Source organism: Muntiacus reevesi, chromosome 13 (genome assembly GCF_963930625.1).
Source record: "Muntiacus reevesi chromosome 13, mMunRee1.1, whole genome shotgun sequence".
Classification (NCBI taxonomy): Eukaryota; Metazoa; Chordata; class Mammalia; order Artiodactyla; family Cervidae; genus Muntiacus; species Muntiacus reevesi.
Window position 1 is genome coordinate 25,573,366 of NC_089261.1, and position 20,210 is coordinate 25,593,575.

At 39.2% G+C, this 20,210-nt stretch overlaps 1 protein-coding gene across 1 annotated transcript in view; it reads right to left on the bottom strand.

Annotated features, from left to right (window-relative positions):
- TMEM132D (transmembrane protein 132D) overlaps window positions 1–20,210 on the bottom strand; it is an 832,687-nt gene that overhangs the window by 420,388 nt on the left and 392,089 nt on the right. Inside the window, exon 3 of the mRNA XM_065903793.1 lies at window positions 15,162–15,308. Coding sequence (XP_065759865.1) covers window positions 15,162–15,308 — 147 coding nt within the window. The remainder of the gene's footprint in view (window positions 1–15,161; window positions 15,309–20,210) is intronic.

The following is a 20,210-nucleotide window of genomic DNA, read 5'->3' on the forward strand; positions in this document are numbered from 1 at the left end:
CATAAATGGTGTGGCATTTGCATACAATCTGCACATCCTCTTATATACTTTAAATCAATTCTAGTTACTCACAATACTTAATACAGAGCAAATGTTTCGTAAAGAGTTGTAGATACGATATAAATGCTATGTACATAGTTGCTGGTGCGAGCAAATTCAGATTTTGCTTTTTTGGAACTTTCTTGAATTTAAAAAGAATATTTTTGATCTACAGTTGGTTGAATTTGTGGATGTGGAAACTGCAGATATGGAGAACTTATTGTAAATGGGCTCATAGAATAGGTCATCTCATGTGACTGGCTCCTTCCAGCCAGTGTAATACTTCTGAGTTTTATCCAGGTTTTTTGTTTGATTTTTCTATCTTTTTTTTTTTTTTTTTTTTTTTTTGCCACATTTCATGGCTTGTGGGATCTTAGTTCCCCGACCTAGGATTGAACCCTGAGCCTTTGGCAGTGAGAGCACAGGGTCCTAAACACTGGCCATCAGGGGATTCCCTAACCATATTTTTTCATGCATCCATGGCCACTTCCTTTTCATTACTGTGTAGTATTCCATTGCTAAAATGTAGCACAGCTGTTAATCCACTCACCAGTTGATACATATTTGGATTGTTTCTGACTTGAGCTATTATGGAAAAAGCAAAATTATGGATTCAGAAAAAAGACAAGTGGTTGCCTGAAATTGGGGAAGAAGTGGGGTTTCATGGCCATTTGGTAAAAAGGGACTTTTTCCACAGATGGAAGTCATCTTAAAAAAGATGACTGGAAAAAAAAAAAAAAAGATGACTGGATAAAAAAACTTTTTTTCTAAAATTCATTTAACTGCACACTTAAAATGGGTGAATTTTATGTTACATAATTTATAACAAAACCTGTTGCTTTTTTTTTTCAGAGTTCTAGGTAGGAATATAAAGTCCGCACCCCATCACTAATTTTTCTAACCATGTCTCAGCTCAAGTACCATTTCAAAGAAGACAAGGCCCACCAGACTAACTGCTGACCAAATCAATCACCAGGGTTAAAAGTCTAATAAGTTACCAAAGAAACTTTTTGAATTGGCACCCAGCATGGAAGATGAGAGCTGTCAGAAAAAGATGAGTTTAGAAATGATAGCAAATCCAAAACATGTGCTCTTAAAAATAAAATAAGACATCCTGGCTAAAAAAACAATAATCAGAGTGAAATTTTTAGAACATAAGAAACAAGATGATACTTTTCACAGTTGGACTGTAAATAAAGCTTCTTTGGATGGATCCCATAATTTTTCTTTTGTTTCTTTTTTAATGTTCCATGAAATACTATTATCTTTCTAAACTTCTCCCCAGGCCCTCAAGAAAACAGATAATCCAAATACAGCATTTGCTTCTTCCAGCTAAGCACACGGGGAAAACCTGGGGATTTTGAGAGGCTTGGTAGGGTGCTGACAGCAAAGGCTTGTCATCGAGGATGAATGCACAGATCAGAGACTGTGGAGGCTCATACAGGTAAATGATAAAAAAAAGTGACTTTCCCAAAGAACTTGGCCCCTAGAAAACATCTAAGTTATGCAGAAATCTGTGCACCAGTTTTGCAGAGGATACTTAGCAAAACAAATTTGACTACAAAAGCTCATAACCCTTTCAAAATAAGAATAATTTTTTTTGCATGATGTATATTTATTGTGCACACATGTGTAATTATAGACTTAGACATGTATAGGTAAGTTATCAGTATGGATATATATGAAAATACAGACACAGAGATAAAGATATACAGATATACACATATCAATGTAGATACAGACTTGTTTTTTTCCTTTAAGACTTCTGCTGGTAATGTTCTCCATGTCTGGAAGGAAGGACACTAAGGACTATGAATTTGTGGCTGTAGACACACATACACACGTGTACACACACACATCCAATGACGTTTCAAGTTCAGAAATTTACTATTTAATATTGTACTTAATTTACTATTTATTGGAGAAGGAAATGGCAAACCACTCCAGTATTCTTGCCTGGAGAATCCCAGGGATGGAGGAGCCTGGTGGGCTGCCGTCTATGGGGTCGCACAGAGTCAGACACGACTGAAGCGACTTAGCAACTTACTATTTAAATTTAATATTGAAGACAAATATTAGCCCGGGGTTTTCTTGATGGGATATTACCTATCACGCCAGATACTTCTGCTACTGCAGACATTTTTCATCATTCCAGTGAAGGAAGAGGCAATATATAGTGGCTTGGTAGGGCTTTGTGAAATCACCAACCCAGGGCAACCTAACATGAGCCATGATCTACAACCCTCGAGTGTGCTTATGAAATATTCTGATGAACACCAGCCAGTGGCATCATATAATTATTGCTGCTATTAGGTTATTATTTATGCTGCATTTGTGTAGCTCTACCAGGGAAAACAGTTGGCATTTTTATTACAGTGCCCTGGATATCCTACCCAGAACAAAGGCAGATTCTCCAGTAAAGATGTACAGCGGTAACTCACGGTGTTCCCTGCTGAAAGGGGGTGTTTAATAATTTAATTCTAAGCTTGGTACTCTACTTGGAAATGGGAGATGTTAAATAACAAATATATGGATGTAATAAAAGTAAAGCCATACAAGGGTACATTAAGGCAAATCTCACACTCCCCCCTGCGACCACCTAATAAGATAGTAGATGTGTCAAGAAGTGGTAAATGAGTCAACCCAAGGTATAAATTCTTAGGGAATTGGGCTCATAATTTTCCTTCGCTGTAATGCCACATGCTTGAAGGATCGTTGCCTCCTTTCTCAGTCTATATGTTTCTAGAGGAAGTGATACAAATAAGCTTACCTTTCCAGGGATACAACTCAGATGCTATTTTAGGAAAATCTTAAAGCTCTCCCTTCCATGATGCCTGCGTGACACCCTCACACACCTTCCTCTGGGTTATCTTTCAATGGTTAGTCTTTTAAGAAGCAGCCATGGTTCATCCCATTTATATCTGTATTAATCCAGATTAATACAGATAGAATGACTTGAGTGGAATCATACTCTACATGTTATTTATTTTATTTTATTTTTAGTTGGAAGAAAATTACTTTACAATATTGTGATGGCTTCCACTATACACCAGCATGAATCAGCCACCAGTTCAGTTCAGTTCAGTCTCTCAGCTGTGTTTGACTCTTTGTGACCCCATGGACTGCAGCATGCCAGGCTTCCTTGTCTATCACCAACTCCCAGAGCTTGCTCAGACTCATGTTCATCGAGTACATGATGCCATCCAACCACCTCATCCTCTGCCTTCAATCTTTCCCAGTATCAGGTTCTTTTCCAATGAGTCAGTTCTTCACATCAGGTGGCCAAAGTATTGGAGCTTCAGCTTCACAGTCCTTCCAATGAATATTCAAGACTGATTTCCTTTAGGATGGACTGGTTTGATCTTCTTGCTGTCCAAGGGACTCTTAAGAGTCTTCTCCAACAGCACAGTTCAAAAGCATCAATTCTAGCCTTAGAAATACATATGTCCCCGCCCTCATAAAGCCCCTTCCCACACCCTCCCCACCCCACCCCTCTAGGTTGTCACAGAGCCCTGGTCACTCATTTCCTGCTTCCTACAGTAGATTCCCATTGGCTGTCTATATTGCATACGGTAATGTATATGTTTCCATACTGCTCTCCCAAGTCATCCCACCCTCTCCCTTCCCACTGTGACGGTAAGTCTCTGTTTTGCATCTGTGTGACCTCTGCTGCCCTGCAGACAGGATCATCAGTACCATATTTCTAACTCCATATATATCTGTCAATATACGATATCTGTCTTTCTCTTTCTGACTTAACTTCACTCTGTATAATAGACTCTAGGTTCATACACCTCATTAGAATGGGCTCAAATGCATTCTTTTATATAGCTGAATAATGTCTCATTGTGTATATGTATTGCAACTTCTCTATTCATCTATTGAGGCACCTCAGCAACCTCTCCAGCTGGACCCCTGGATACACCCCTATCCTCACCTCTTACAAGAAAACAGCTCTCACACCCTCCGGGAGTGAACATGGGGGCCTGTTCCTGTTCTCGCTCCCTCCTGCTGCAGCAGGGGCCTCACTGAAGCCTTGCTTGAATTTCTTGTTTGGCCTCTTATCCATTTCTATTGATTAAGGAAGCTGAGAACCCTGGCCTATCAAAACGAACATTAATAAACATTCATTAATAATTACACGTAGGTAATTCTTCATAATTGTCATCTTATTGTTGCATAAATTTCAATTAGATAAATGTACAATCTTAAAATCAATTTATCTTTTGATGGATATTTAGGCTGCTTTTAACAGTTAGCTGTTTTTTAAAAATGCAATAATGAACACTCTCGCACCCATCTCTCCATATCCATGGCTAAGTGTTTATCTGGAGGAGAAATATCTAGACCTGTCCTTTCAGGGTCACATGGATGCATGTTTTAAACATTCATCAACAGCCAGTAGGTCCTTGTTGATTATCTGTTTTATGTGTGGTAGTGTGTTTATTTTTATCTCAACCTCCTAATTTATCACTCCCCCCACCTTTCCCCTTTAGTAGCCATAAATTTTTTGTCCATGTCTGTGACTAAGAACCTACTGCATAGCACAGGAAACTATACTCAATATCTTGCAATAACTTAGAAGAGAATGTGAAAAAAGGATATATATGTATAACTTTGCTGTACATGCGAAAATTGTTGTTGTTCAATCGCTTAGTACTGTCTGACTCTTTGCAACCCCAGGGACTGCAGCACACCAGACTTCCCTGTCCTTCACCATCTCCCTGAGCTTGCTCAAACTCATGTCTATTGAGTTAGTGATGCTATTTAACCATCTCATCCTCTGTTGCCCGCTTCTCCTCCTGCCCTCAGTCTTTCCCAGCATCAAGGTCTTCTCCAATGAATCAGCTCTTCACATCAGGTGGCCAGTGTAGTGGAGCTTCAGCTTCAGGATCAGCCCTTCCAGTGAATATTCAGGGTTGATTTCCTTTAGGATTGACTGGCTTGATCTCATTGCTATCCAAGGGACTCTCAAGAGTCTTCTCTAGCGCCATAGTGAAAGTAACACATTGTTATTCAACTATATTTCAGTAAAAAATTTTTTAAAGTCAATAGCTGGATACTGACAAGTATTTCTCCAAGGAGGACAAACTATTTTATAATTCCTCCAATGGTGTACGAGGATTCTGTGTTCCTCCTCATTCTCAGAAAAATATTTCATTATTTGCATCTTTGTTTTGCCAATATAATTAGGACAAAGGTCCATATAGTCAAAGCTCTGATTTTTCCAGTAATTATGTATAGATATGAGAGTTAGACCATAAAGAAGGCTGAGCACTGAAGAATTGATGCTTTCAAACTGTGGTGCTGGAGAAGACTCTTGAGAGTGTCTTGGACAGCAAGGAGATTAAGCCAGTCAATCCTAAAGGAAATCAACCTGGAATATTCACTGGAAGGACTGATGTTGAAGCTGAAGCTCCAACACTTTGGCCAGATGAGCCGAAGAGCCGGCTCATTAGAAAAGACTCTGATGCTGGGAAAGACTGAAGACAAGAGTAGAAGAGGCCAACAAAGGATGACATGGTTGGATGGCATCACCGACTCAATAGGCGTGAGTTTGCGCAAACCCCGGTGGATAGTGAAGGACAGGAAAGACGCTGCTGCAGTTCATGGGGTCACAAAGAGTCAGACATGACTGAGCAACCAAACAACAACCACAAAGGACAACTAAATCACTATGCTGCACACCTGAAACTAACACAGCACTGTAAATATAGTCCAACATAAAATATAAAAAATAATAAAGACAGTGGGAAAACTTTCTTCATACTCAAGTTTGAAGCTCCATATACAACTCAAGCTCCATGTACAACTAACGTAATTCATCTGGTATATTGAGGAATTTTCAGTTGGCTATGGTAATAAAGCAAAATCTTTCATGATCAAGGAGAACTTGGGTATGTGTTCTTTTGTTTTTAAAAAGTATATATATATACACATATATATTTATTTATTTTGCTGCCCTGGGTCTTCATTGCTGCACACAGGCTTTCTCTAGTTGTGGTGAATGGGGGCTATTCTCCAGTTGGGGTAAGAGGGCTTCTCATTGCGGTGGCTTCTCTTGCTGCCAGGCATGGGTTCTAGGCTGTGCAGGCGTCTGTAGTTGTGGTGGACGGGCTTAGTTGCCCCATGGCCTGTGGGATCTTCCTAGATTAAGAATTGAATCCATGTCCTCTGCCTTGCAAAGTTGATTCTTAACCACTGGACCACCAGGGAAATCCAGGTATGTAATCTTGATTATTTCAAAGTGTGTCTGTTCACGTTTAGGATTACATGAGATTCTCACAATTGTTCAGTGAAGGCTGACATTGATAGGGTTGATGTTACAAAACAAGATGTTTAACCTTTTATTGCCTCTTTGGTGAACTGCAAGATGGCCGGGATAAAAATGAGCAATGAATATTAGATTTCATGAATCTTACATCTGTATTGTTTCTACTCTTTGTGAAAGAATTATCATTCAGATAGTAATAGGTATGACTATTATAATCCATAACAGCCAACAATAAGGCTACTGAAAGCATTTGAGGCATCAAAAAAAAAATCACACTTTCCACAAGAAAGACATAAAATTTTGATAACTTTATACCACTGTCTCAGGTCTTGTTGTTAAACTCAAGTCCTGGATGTCAGAAGACCTGAATTGCCTTGCCAAAGAGAAATTGTTAGAAAATAACTCTAATCAAATCATTACATTAATAAAAAAAAAAAAAGATCTTCTTATTTCTATCACTTGATCTGTCATCCTGACATTGTCAAGTAGCAGTAAATTGCAATCATTAAAACTTCGCTTTCTAAAGCAAAACTGAACATTTTTTAACCGATCTATAACATCTCTATTACGAGATTTTTGCCTGGAGCAATAAAGAAGGGCCAGCTCTTTCCGGCTTCAAATTTGGACAAGTCAGCAGATGAATAAGGCATTGCTAAACTGTCAATATCCCACTGCACAATGACAAGAGAGATGTACAGACTCTATTAAACAATTTTCCTAGCCACAGTGCATTGGAACTTTACTTTTTGTTGTTTGTTTTCCATATCTGATATTTTCCTAATTAAAAAAAGTTTATGTTCACCACGGGAATTTTCAGAAATACATACGGAGACAATGAAGGGGACATTATGAATCACGAGTAATTTTGCCATCTGGCAACATCCTGATTGAATATCTGCTAAATTTTCCCTCTCCTATATTTATTGATAAAATTGCTATTATCTCATTAGCTCTTTTGTAATCAACTGACTTTATAGCAGATTTATCAAGATATAATTCATATACTATAAAAGTCACCATCTTAACATTTACCATCCAGAGGTTTTTGGTTGAACAACCAGCAAGTGTGCATGTATGCTAAAGCAGCTTCAGTCCTGTCCAACTCTTTCAGACCCCATGGACTATAGCCCATAAGGCTCCCCTGTTCATGGGGATTCTCCAGGCAACGATACTGAAGTGAGTTGCCATGCCCTCCTCCAAGGGAATCTTCCTACGGTTTTCACATTGGCAAGCGGGTTCTTTACCACTAGCACCAGCTGGGAAGCCCTGAACAAACCTCAGCGCTATCTAATTTTAGAGTATTTTTTATTACTTCCAAAAGAAGCCACATATTTATGACCAAAATCTCTCCATTCTCCCCTTCCCAGGCAACCACTAATCTACCTTCTTCCTTTAAAAAAAAATTTATTGGAGTAATGTTGGTTTACAATTTTGTATCCATTTCTGCTGTATAGCAAAGTGAGAGGTATACATATATTCCACCCCCCACCTTTTTTAAATTTCCTTCCCATTTCAGTTACCACAGAGCGCTGAGTAGAGTTCCTTGCATTCCTTTGCACGGATAGATCATGTGTTTATCTGCTCATCTATTAGCTGTGATAAAAATGTTGCTGTGAACATGTTTGTACATAGTTTTTGTGTGGACAATTGTTTTCAGTTCTCTTGGGTGTAGAACTAGTAGTGCCGGACCTTATGGTAACAGGTTATCTTCAGCTGTACCCGTGGTTGTTCTTTCTAGATAGTCTTGTTTGATTGGTTTTTAGGGATTTCTTTCTTATCTTCAGTTCTTTTATTCTCTCTTCTGAAAATTCTTTCTCCGAAAGTTTTCTCTCAAGTTCACTGACTTCATTTTTTTCTTTTAAGAATTATTTAAAATGTACACCGTTTTAAAAGTTTTTATTGAATCTTTTACAATACTGCTTCTGTTTTACGTTTTAGTTTTTTGGCGTGAGATGTGGACTCTTAGCTCCATGATCAGGGATTGAACCTGTACCCCTTGCATTAGAAGGCAGAGTCTCAACTGCTAGACCACCAGGGAAGTCTCTGATTGCATTTTCTATAGTAGCAAGTCCAAAAGTCATTGAGTTTCTCATTCCATCTTTCTTACCTCATGGACTTTTTCTCTTTGCTGGCTTCATCTGTCTTTGATGACATCATGCTTATTTTGAATCTGAGACCACTGGTCAGTATTTAAAAGTATCTCTATTTCATGCACAAAATTCTGTTTCTGTCTCTGATTTTTAAGAATGTTCCCCAAATTTCTTGAGGTGATATTTTCAAATGCCTATGGGTTTTCTGCAGCTTCCCAAGCAGTGCAGTGGTAATGAATCCCCCTACCAACGCAAAAGACACAAGAGACTTGAGACCGAGTCGGGAACATCTCCTGGAGTAGAAAATGATAACCCACTCCACTATTCCTGCTGGTAAAACTCCGTGGACGGAGGAGCCTGGCGGGCTACAGTCCGTGGGATCACAAAGAGTCAGACACGACTGAGGGACAGAGCGCACACACACATGGGTTTTCTGCCTGCTTGAGTACCTGCTCCAAAACTGTGCTCCTCGTGCAGTGACTGCCTCTTATTGCCACCAGTCCAAAGAGGAAATCTTACTGGCTTTGACATGTCCATGCTCCCCTGTGCCAGCACCTGCTGTCAGTATTAGGAGACAGTCCTGATTTGTGTGTGTGTGTGCCTGGATCTCCTCTACTCACATTCCTGGTCCTTTTCTTTTTTTAATTAATTTATTTTTTTATTGAAGGATAATTGCTTTACAGAATTTTGCTGTTTTCTTTTGAAACCTCAACATGAATCAGCCATAGGTATACATATATACCCTAATGCACAATTGAGATTGGCAATCTTGGTATCTTCCTTCAATCCAGTCTTGTACTTTTCACAAATATGTCTGCACATTTCTAACATATGCATGATAATTTTTTCCTATATATATGTACTTGCTTATTTAATTGGAGTATAGCTGATTTATAATGGTATGTTAGGTTCTGGTGTAAAGCAAAGCGATTCATATACATATATAGACATACATGTGTGTACATGTATATATCCTTTTTCATATATTTTCCATTATAGTTTATTGCATGGTATTTAACATTGTTCCCTGTGGAATACAGTAGGACCTTGTTATTTATCTATTTTAAATATAATAGCTGAAAATTTCCATGGGAACCTGGCAGAATGAAAGGAATGGTTAGGTACCATGTCCTTTCCATCATCCTATTGGAAATCCCACAAGATTTACTCTTTATAAATTGCTGAGATCAAGGTTTCTGGTCCCTTAACCCATCCAGTCCACTTTTCTCTTTGGAGCAGAAAACTGATTCTGACTTAAGTATACTGCTGCCTGCAATACATGATGTTTCTTACTTCCCTTTGAAGTCTGGTTAGGCCATGTGATTAAGTCCTGACCAATGAGAAGCAGGAGAGTATTAGAGGTTGGCATAAGTTTCTAGAAAAGTTGCTCAAATGGAACTGATCCAAGGGAGAAAGCTCTTTTCTGTCAGTTTTTTGGGTTTTTTTCTTAGCCTGCAATGCAGATATGCTGGCACTCCAGTATCCATCTTAGTCTATGAGGATAAGAATCATGCATATACATGGTGTTAAAGAAAGATAGGTGCCTGGGACCCTGATGGTACTGAGGAAATGCCAGGTCATCTATGGCCTGCCTGTATCACGGTTTCTCCTATGAGACAGAGAAGTAAACTTTTACTTTACTTAAGTCATTTTATTTTTTGTAAGTCATTCATTAAATTATCAGACTTAATCCTAATAAAAGTATTATGAGATGGATTTATCATGCCAGCATATATTTTTTGTACATACATTCATGATCATAATCATATCTGTGTATCCTTTAAATATTACTTATGATTTATGGTACCTCATGCTATTACTTAAGCTTTATTTGTTTTAAAATGAAACATATTGTAACAGGGAAGAACAAATCTGACTCCATATTGGATCTATTTATTTTTACTTTAACTTCTGTGTCCTATTGCTTTTGCTACAAGTTAAGAATTTGCCTATAGCCTGAAATAGACAGCACAGCCCATTCTCAATGCTCTGATCTTTAAAGCTTTAGTACTTTATAGAGATTAAAAGATTGCAGATGGACTATAAGGTTTGTGACCTGACTTATATGGATAGTCGCAAGAACAAAGGATTCCTGCACCGAGAAATATGCAACAGTCAACACCCTCCCCCTCCCCTTTTAGTATAAAAGAAGCCTGAATTCTAACACAGGTAAGATGATTCTTTGCAATACTAGCGCACCATCTTCTCAGTCTGCTGGCTTTCTGAATAAAGTCACTATCTCTTTCCCCAACAACTCATTCATCAATTTATTGTCTTGTCATGTGGCAAGCAGTATGAGCATGAAGTCGTAACAAAATTACCTATAATAAAAGGAAAAGCAGTATCTGATGAAGTAAATGGATAATCATGAGAAAGGATTAAGCCTAACTATGTACTTTTGCTTGCCTACAATCTATTAACAAAGGATAGAGACTTTTAAGACATATCAGCCCCTAAAAGAGATGAATTTTCTCTTCAATTAGAAGTCTTGCTGGATAACTGGAAAACACACACATTTCCGTCATTTAAGTTTATTTGACCCTGTTTTTTTAATACCACCTAAAATCATTTAAATAGAAACTATGGCAAACTTTGGAAAACACTCATCTATGCAAAGAAGAGCAAAGAAATAAAAAAATACGTGACTTTTGTTACACATTTATCTAAGTTTACAAAATGCTAGAGTGAGCAAGATTTAGAAAATGCCAAATGGAATTTGATGGATGGAGCATAATTAGTTATTCTCCTTCTGTTCCATAATATTTCCTGGCAATGCTTAGTCAAAACAGATCTGATAGCTGTGGGTAACATTCATATGTTAATACTGTGATGATAAGGCTTTGAACAACCACAGTTCTTTTAAAAAATGAAGGATGTATTTCAACTTAGATAAGAGATCTTCACCTACTCCTGTAGAGTTCATCACTGGACAAGCGTCTCCTTAATCCATAAAATTACACCTGTCACAGGAACTTAACTTCATTAACGCACCTTCACAGTCCATGGTAAATTATTAGCAATTCACAACCCATGATTCTCAAGTTCATTAACACTGATTCTTCTGCATCTTTATGATCTGACTCTGACTTTTAAGAATAACTGATGGATTTTCCTGGTGGTCCAGTGGTTAAGAATTCGCCTTGCAATGCAGGGGACATGGGTTCGATTCCTGGTCAGGGAACTAAGATCCTACATGCCATGGGGCAGTAAAGAGAGCTGCATGAGAGAGAGGTGCATGAGCTGCAACTAGAGAATCCCTGCCCCACAACAAAAAACCCCACATGACAGAACAGAGATCCCTCATGCTGCAACTAAGACTCAGCGGAGCCAAAATAAGTAAATAAATAAAGTTTAAATTTTTTTTTTCAAAAGAAAAAAAAGAATAACTGAAAAACATTCAAAGAGAGTAGGGAGAATGTATAAAGCAAAACTGCCTCTGAAGCAAAACCTATTAACATGAAAACATCCAATCCATCATACGTTCTCCAATTATCCTTCAAGGAAAAGGAAATGGAACTTCTGGTGAGCTCACTATCTCCAAGAGTGGAGCATGATTCTTCTGCATTTAACTCCATAAAGACAGAAGCAAAATAAAAAGAATTTAAAGGGAGGACAAAAGTTGAACATAGAAATGAATATATCATATTCAGAAAAGCCTATTTTAACTGTATACATAACATTAAATGGTAATACATGCACATATTAAAAAAAATCATAGTCCAAATGGCTCGCAGTAAAAAGTAATTTATATTCAGCTTTCTTCCCCAACTTCTCAGCTCATCCCCAAAGAAATCACAGTTGCCAGTCCCTCTGCTGAAAAAGTGTCCTTTTCTAGGTTTCCCCCAAATAGGTCATCAATACAGATGCTGTTATGCACCTTACTTGATATGAATAGGTATGTCAAAGACTATTCAGTATGTGTACTTACAGATTTGCATCATGAAACATAAAGTAAAGGAGATATAGTCTAATTCTAAGATGTCACTAAAGGAATATTCACAGAGACTCTCACATGTAATAGATGTTGCTGTAGGGTCTGGAAACAGCTACCAACCAGATTGGTGTGGTTTTCCATCTAAAAGAGCATGCATTCTACAGCTTCCTCATTAAGCAAAGCCTTCCTGGCTGTAGTGTAACAACTAGAGTGAAAAACAGTGAATAAACCTCTGCATCATAACATACTTTTCTATTTCCTACTATGGGTCCAGATGATGAAAGAAAGCATATGTATTAATGCAGATATACACAAATACACATAAGTATGCCATGTATACATGCAGATACTGAAACACCTGTATCACTTATATGTCCTATATACATATGCTATGTATATGACATATTACAAAGACATGTAATATACTGCATATGCACATACATATAATAGTCTACATATGCACACAAATATAACATATTATATATAGAGACTTATGTGTGTTTGTGTATGTCTGCATGAGTCCACATGCTTTCTTTCATCATCTAGACCCATAGTAGGAAATAGAAAACTGATATCAGAATCTATAAATGGATAAGGAATAGTCTCCACAGTGAGCGGCATGATGGTATCAGAACTGTGAAGGAGTAGCTTGACATTCCATTCAGGGAATTTGTTTCTTAAAGAAGATACTGATACAGATGAAAGGGGGGAAAATGGCAAGCACCATACATTTATACGTTTCAATACGTTCTAGAGCTGTTGATTTTCTGTTTCATCTGAGGAAGTGTTAAAGCCCTTTGGGAATGCCTGTCTTAGTTGATGCATAAAAAGGCAGCTTACACCTGACATCTTCATAGGGATGAGCTACTCTTGGAAAGTTTCCTTAATTTCTCCATGCCCAAGACAGACTGAATGAATGCTTAGCCAGAAGGTCAATAAAATGTTTCAAATGATTCAAATCTCTTTGCATTTCATACATAACACTACAATCACTGCTACTTCCACTAATCATCAGTAAATGGCAAGAAGAAACAAGAAGGAAAAAAAGCACCTTGGTTGGAATTTCTCCCAAGTCTCCCCCAGACTCCTGCAACTTTCTGGTAAAGAAAAAAAATATGTCTGTCTATATATCTATCTGTATATGTATCATTTATCTATCCACCCATCCATCCATCACATTATCTATTATTTCTATAACTATCATCTATTTATTGTTTATCTATCTATCATTATTCATCTACCTACCTATCTATCCTCCTAATTTTTGCTAACATTACAACACAAAGGAAACCCTTAAGGGAGCTGGCACCTTACTTCCCAAACCATATCACTGGCAGAAACACTTTTGGATGTGACCTTATTTATAAGTTCTTGAAGGTACTCCATGTGCAGACCATTACTATGTAAAGATTTAGGGCAGTACTCGGATACAGATCTCTTCTCTGCTCTCATCTGCTCTACAAGCAAGTCTTCAAGAAAAAAAATTCTTGAAACACTGGTCACAAGAGGAAGGTCTTGACAGAACTTGACAGTTGATAACCCAAATCTCAGAGCACCCATGTGAAACAGGAGCATGGAGGGAAATCCACATCATGTCACCCCCAAATTCGCATCAAATGCTCTTTGGAAATAAATCCCCAAAGGCAAACTAGACATCAACTGAGATTCATGACCTCTATATTAGAATAAACAATGGAAAATAAACTTTCTCTAAACATGGAGCTAGGAAGTTTAAAAAACTGACTCCAGAAATAATGCTATATGGGTAGGGTTGGTCCAATTATTATTATTTCAATTGCCAGTAATACAATGAGCAAAAAAACACCAACCAAACCCAAAGTGGCAAAAATGGGTGATCAGACCAAAAATATTTTGGAATCACAAATACTGCTGCTGCTGCTGCTAAGTTGCTTCAGTCATGTCCGACTCTGTGCAACCCCATAGATGGCAGCCCACCAGGCTCCCCTGACCCTGGGATTCTCCAGGCAAGAACACTGGAGTGGGTTGCCATTTCCTTCTCCAATGCATGAAAGGAAAAGTGAAAGTGAAGTCATTCAGTCGTGTCCGACTCTTAGCGACCCCATGGACCGCAGCCTACAAGGCTCCTGCATCGATGGGATTTTCCAGGCAAGAGTCCTAGAGTGGGTTGCCACTGCGTTCTCTGGAATCACAAATGAGGTTTCAGGAAACAGAGATAAATCAAGAACCACTGAGTTTCCAAGTCTCTCTGCCCAGCTGTGAATCGACTGTTTCTAATTTGGTGAGTATCAGAGACAGAGTCTCAATTGCCTATAATTCCACAGCAGATTGTTCACAGGCCCATTAGAAAATGCCCACACAAAATGCAATCCTTGCATTATATTTAAATTGACACGGCAAAGGTGGAAAGCACCTTTTCAGGCCAGGAAATATACAAACTTTACTTGTTTGTTTGTTTGCTTTCTCGAGCAACTCCTGTTTGGAACACTTGCAAAATGGGCCGTTTTATCAGAGCTGCCCAGACTTTCCATTTTCCCTAATCATACAGATTAGAAAGAGGTCACGTTGCCGTGTAACATCATTTGGAGATAAACTCCATCTGCATGGGGTAGTCCCTGCAGGTGACCCAGAGCTGCACGGGGACTGTAAGCAGGTCCACCATGAATAATAGTTCACCTTTTTCCAAATGAAGGATTTCATCCATCTTACCTAGGAACGCTAATAATACAGACGCACAGCAAATGCAAACGGCAGTGAAAGTGGCTGTTAATGATTGGGGGGAGGGGGGGGTGGGAAGGCCACCAGCACTGATAATCTGAATACACGGCAGGCCATGGGGACTCACCTTTTTTCTGAGCCAGCCGATTTCTTCTGACAAACGATGACAGCAGGTGCGTACTTCCCAGCGTAATCCGTGCTCTCCTTGACTTCCCACACGGAGGGGCTGCTGGCTCTCACCCCAATGACGTTCATGCCTTTCATGACCTTTACCCTGTTGGAGACAGCAAGGGCACAGCTGAGATGCCGGTGGGGCATCCCTGGGCCACCTCTGCTTCTGGGGACACCCAGCACGTCATGGCAAACTGTCGCCTGGCAGGTGTAACCCCGTGTTTCATAGAATTTCATCACCCATTGGCAATTCCATTCTAATCCATCCATCCTCATTTTTTTCTCATGGGCATTTCCTTCCTTTAACAGAAGAGCTAGAACAGAACAACAGAACAGTGACACAGGCAAGGATCGGTCACATAAAGAAATAATATTCTGATAGTGGATGGCTTTAATTAAAAAAAAAATTTACCTGAATACCCGGAGACTGTTAAAATTAAATAGAAAAAAGAAATTCATTCAAACTGCAAAAGTGAATGAATAATAACAATGCACAGTTTTGGAAGGTCTTTTCCATGCCAGGTACTGATGGGCCCTTCCGCTGTGTTATCTAATTTCCCAAGCATCATTCCAAGTTCAAGGGTGGAGGACAGGCCCTGCCATTCAGACAGTTTTGAGAAGCATGCTAGTTCATAGAAAAACAGATGCTGACAGGGTACAGAGGCATGCCTTAATTCCCCCTTCATTTTTAAGATATTGTTTTTAATGTGGACTAGTTTTAAAGTCTTTATTGAATTTGCTGCAATATTGCTTCTATTTTATGTTTTGGTTTTTTGGCCGCAAGGCATGTGGGATTTAGCTTCCCAACCAGGGATCGAACCCACAACCCCTGCATTGGAAGGCAAAGCCTTAACCACTGGACCACCAGGGAAGTCCCTGCCTGACTTCTACTCTTGTGCTCCTCCCATGACATACTCATCATCATCATTGACATCACCAGGACCATCATTCCATCATCATCACTATCACTTATTGATTCTTTTCCACAAACTGGGCACTCTTCTGAGTTCATGACAGTTTTATCGCATTTCACTCCCACGTATGCCCTGTGAGGTCAGGACCATTTTAATTTTCACTGAGAACTGAGCAACCAGGGGATCTTACTGCAGGTGATCCAGGATTTGAAACGATTCCTGAATTATAGTGTTGGTCCAACAAGTTTCAGGGCTTTCCTTGGCATCACATAAAACTTCCTCGTGCTGAAGTCACTTATTTGAGCCAGTCAATTTCTTTGTTAGCCGACACTGGCCAGTACCTGTCCTGAGATCTAACATCTTCTCAGACTTAATGACAAATTTGCCAAAGCAGGTGAGGCCTCCATACCAGACTGCTTATTATTTCTCTCCTTCCCTGGTGGCTCAGGCAGTAAAAAAAATTTGCCTGCAATGCAGAAAACCTGGGTTTGATCCCTAGACTGGGAAGATCCCCTGGAGAAGGGAATGGTACCCACTCCAGTATTCTTGCCTGGAGAAGGAAATGGCAACCCACTCCAGTATTCTTGCCTGGAGAAGGAAATGGCAAACCACTCCAGTATTCTTGCCTGGAGAATTCCATGGACAGAGGAGCCTGGTGGGCTACAGTCCATGGGGTCGCAAAGAGTCAGACAGGACTGAGCGACTAACACTTTCATTCATTCACAGAAAGGGACAGATGACATGCTTGCAAATTCTTCCCCCAGATAGCAGAGCAGCAGGATGAGAGAGGCAGAGAATGCATGGCAGTACTGGTTTCCTCGTACACCCTTATTTTTCTCTAAGAGATCTCAAGGGAATAAATATATATGAAATGGAAAGGATATAGTCAAAGGGCAATGCAATAAATCGCAAACAGTTGGATGCACAAACTGCTGGGAAGAGTCATGCTTCCTGCTGTTAGTCCTTTTCTTAGTCCCTTGAGGAAAACATAAACGGATCTGAAGCTAGAAGGCCAGGGGGACAAATGGGGCAGGCTGATGGGTGACCAGGTGGAAGATGCTGCCAAGAGGGGAGCCTCAGAGGTATACTCCCCAGATTTATAGCTGTGGTACCTGACACAGAGGCAAGGAGGTGGGTTCTGGGTCTCCATCTCTAAAATCCTCATTCTTACCACCAGATGAGATAAGCCAGGTCACCCCTAATTAGGAGCAAAGCGGGAAGAAAAGATGCCACTTCTAGGACTGGGGCTTGGTGAGAAAAGGACTTGCCTGCAAGCACGAAGAATGCAATGTCCAACTTGAAAACAGATTGTGCAGAGAAAAGTGAACACAGCAGGTCTGAGACTGCCACCCTAGAAAGGCACGCTGGCAAGGCTGCCCTCTGGTATCTGGATTTTGAAAGGGGTTTCCTCAACTCTTTAATAAGAGGGGTTCACTAAGTCTAAATTTTTTGTATAAGCAATATAGTTGATGGCGGACTCCTGCTTTCTTTCTGGTGGTCTGAAGTTACCATGCCTGCCAGGCAGGTGATATCTAGGAGACCTGCCCCCAGTGAAAAAATCTTGGCTCCCAGGCTTGGATGAGCTTTTCAGACAGACAACTGTTTACCCGTGTTGTCGTAACTCATTGCTGGAGGGATGAAGGGCATCTTGTACAACACCCTGAAAGGGGACTTTCCCAAGCTTGTGCCTAGTACCCTGAGACTCCACCCCGTGTCTCTTTTCCTTTTGCTGAACTAGCTTTGTGTCCTTTGGCTGCAATAAATCTTAATCCAATTATGACTGTATGCTGAGTCCTTCCAGCTTTCCCAGCAAGTCATCAAACCCAGAGCAGGTCCTGGGGACCCCAAAACACATACTACTTTGCCTCGTCTAACAAAGACAAGAGGAATCACTTCTCACATTTGAACCCCAGCACTGAAGCTAGCATTTTTAGGTGAGCGCCATGCATAGCATTGCTTCTAGAGCAAAAACAATACAATGTTTTGTGTCATAAATAATCCAAGGAGAAACCAATATCTTGAATGAGGTCATTTATAAATTGGGGATTGTATGCACAGACTAGGAAGCCATCTGACCTTCTGGTAACACGAGCTAGGATTCCTGCCTTGCAGGAACTCATTGAAATTGTGAGCAACCAAGATGAGCGGTGAAAAGAAGTTCAATTCGCTACAGATAGCTGCTATTCTATGAAGATGAATTCTAAGGGCTGTTCCAATTACTGTGCACTGCAATTTTATTGAGTCAAATTTACTTTAAATAAATAGGTCATCAACTTGGATTTGGCAATCTTTTCGTGATACAGGAGTTATTAGTACCTAAGCTTTTTCTGATATAAAATGGGCTCTTATTTTTCTTAAATTTTATTCATAAGTAGGCTATTTGGAATTCAGATACTGTTTCTCCAATGAATCATTTTTAAGTTCCTAGGAAAGAACATGGTTGCTTATTTAACCCACGAAATACCCAATATCTGTTGCCAATAATTCCAGTGCAGCTACCCGAAGCTATAATTTATAGCATTATTTCTAAAGGGGGATTATGAAATTGAGCACTGGGCACTCAGAAATTGTGCTTTGTGGACACAGAATGTTTTCATAAGAGAAGACACATTTCTATAGCATATTTCAGATGTTCTGAAGTGGGCAAGATGTCCCTGCTTGAGAAACATCAGAAAATAGAGTACAAATATCAAGAATGAATGTAAAAAAAAATTTTTAAAAAAAAGAATGAATGTGTGCAAGAAACGAGAGTGGTTGTTTCTCAGAGACACATCTATGGCACACACTGAATATGGTTTGTGTTGGGCACATCATTTTGAAACATTCATCTCAGCGCTGTAAGTAGCAGCGCTTTGGAACTATTAAGATAATCCTCAGAACACATGAAATTTGGCTCTGCTGGGTCTGAACCAAATGCTACTTCCTTCTTTTGTTGATGACAACTGAGTTACTTACATTCATTAGTGGAAGTTTTATAATCTACTTGTGGTTCAATAAATACAGGTTACACTGACAGCTTCACTACATAGAGATAAACACAGCACTTGATTTCCAAAGACATTTACTATATATTTACACTTAATAGTATGTCTACCGTAGTGCCTGGGGAAAAAGCCATAATTTCCCCCCACAGAATGCACATGAACTGTGGACTGGAATAAATAAACACTGCTTGGCTTAAGGGAATATTTTATTTCAAAAATACAACAGAGCTATTGTATTTATATAGGTATACACACAAATATATCCATAGGTGGATACAAATATACATACAAACATAAATACACACATGCATATACACAAAAATATAAATGCATAGATATACACATCATATATACACACATGGACACATACACACACATACATATACAGATGCATATACACAAACACACACATATACATACACATGCACAAGAAGCATATATACACATGTGTACACACAAATATACATGTATATACACATAGACATATATACATGAAAATATATGCACACACATATACACACATACTGACATACACAGACATATATACATGCATATAAACACACTCATATATACACACAGTGACACACACAAGCGCAAATATAAACACATATATATACATGCATACACACATAGATACACACACAGACATATAGAAACATAATACTCATATATGTATATACACATATATCTCTTGCATTGCAGACAGATTCCTTACCATCTAAGTCACCAAGGAAGTCCACATATATACACACACAGATATATACAGACACACATAAACAAATATTATGCATGCATATATGCATATATTTATATATACATATAGGTGCATACCCATATTCACACATGCGTGTACATGTGTGCTAGTGTGTGTTTCAAATCCAGTATCCGGTAACAGTTGAAACAGCCAGCAGCCTGGGATCAGAGCTGTGGTGTGCACCTGTTATTTCTGCTCTCCCACATTCCATCCCTCACATCCTGGGTAACAGAAGGATGCTACACGCTTCCAAGTGTTGTGGATTTGGTTAGTGGCATCCTTTCCAATTAACTGATGGGAAACCTGTCACTTCTCATTGGTTCATAGCCCAAAAAACCCCTTTGGTTCAAAAT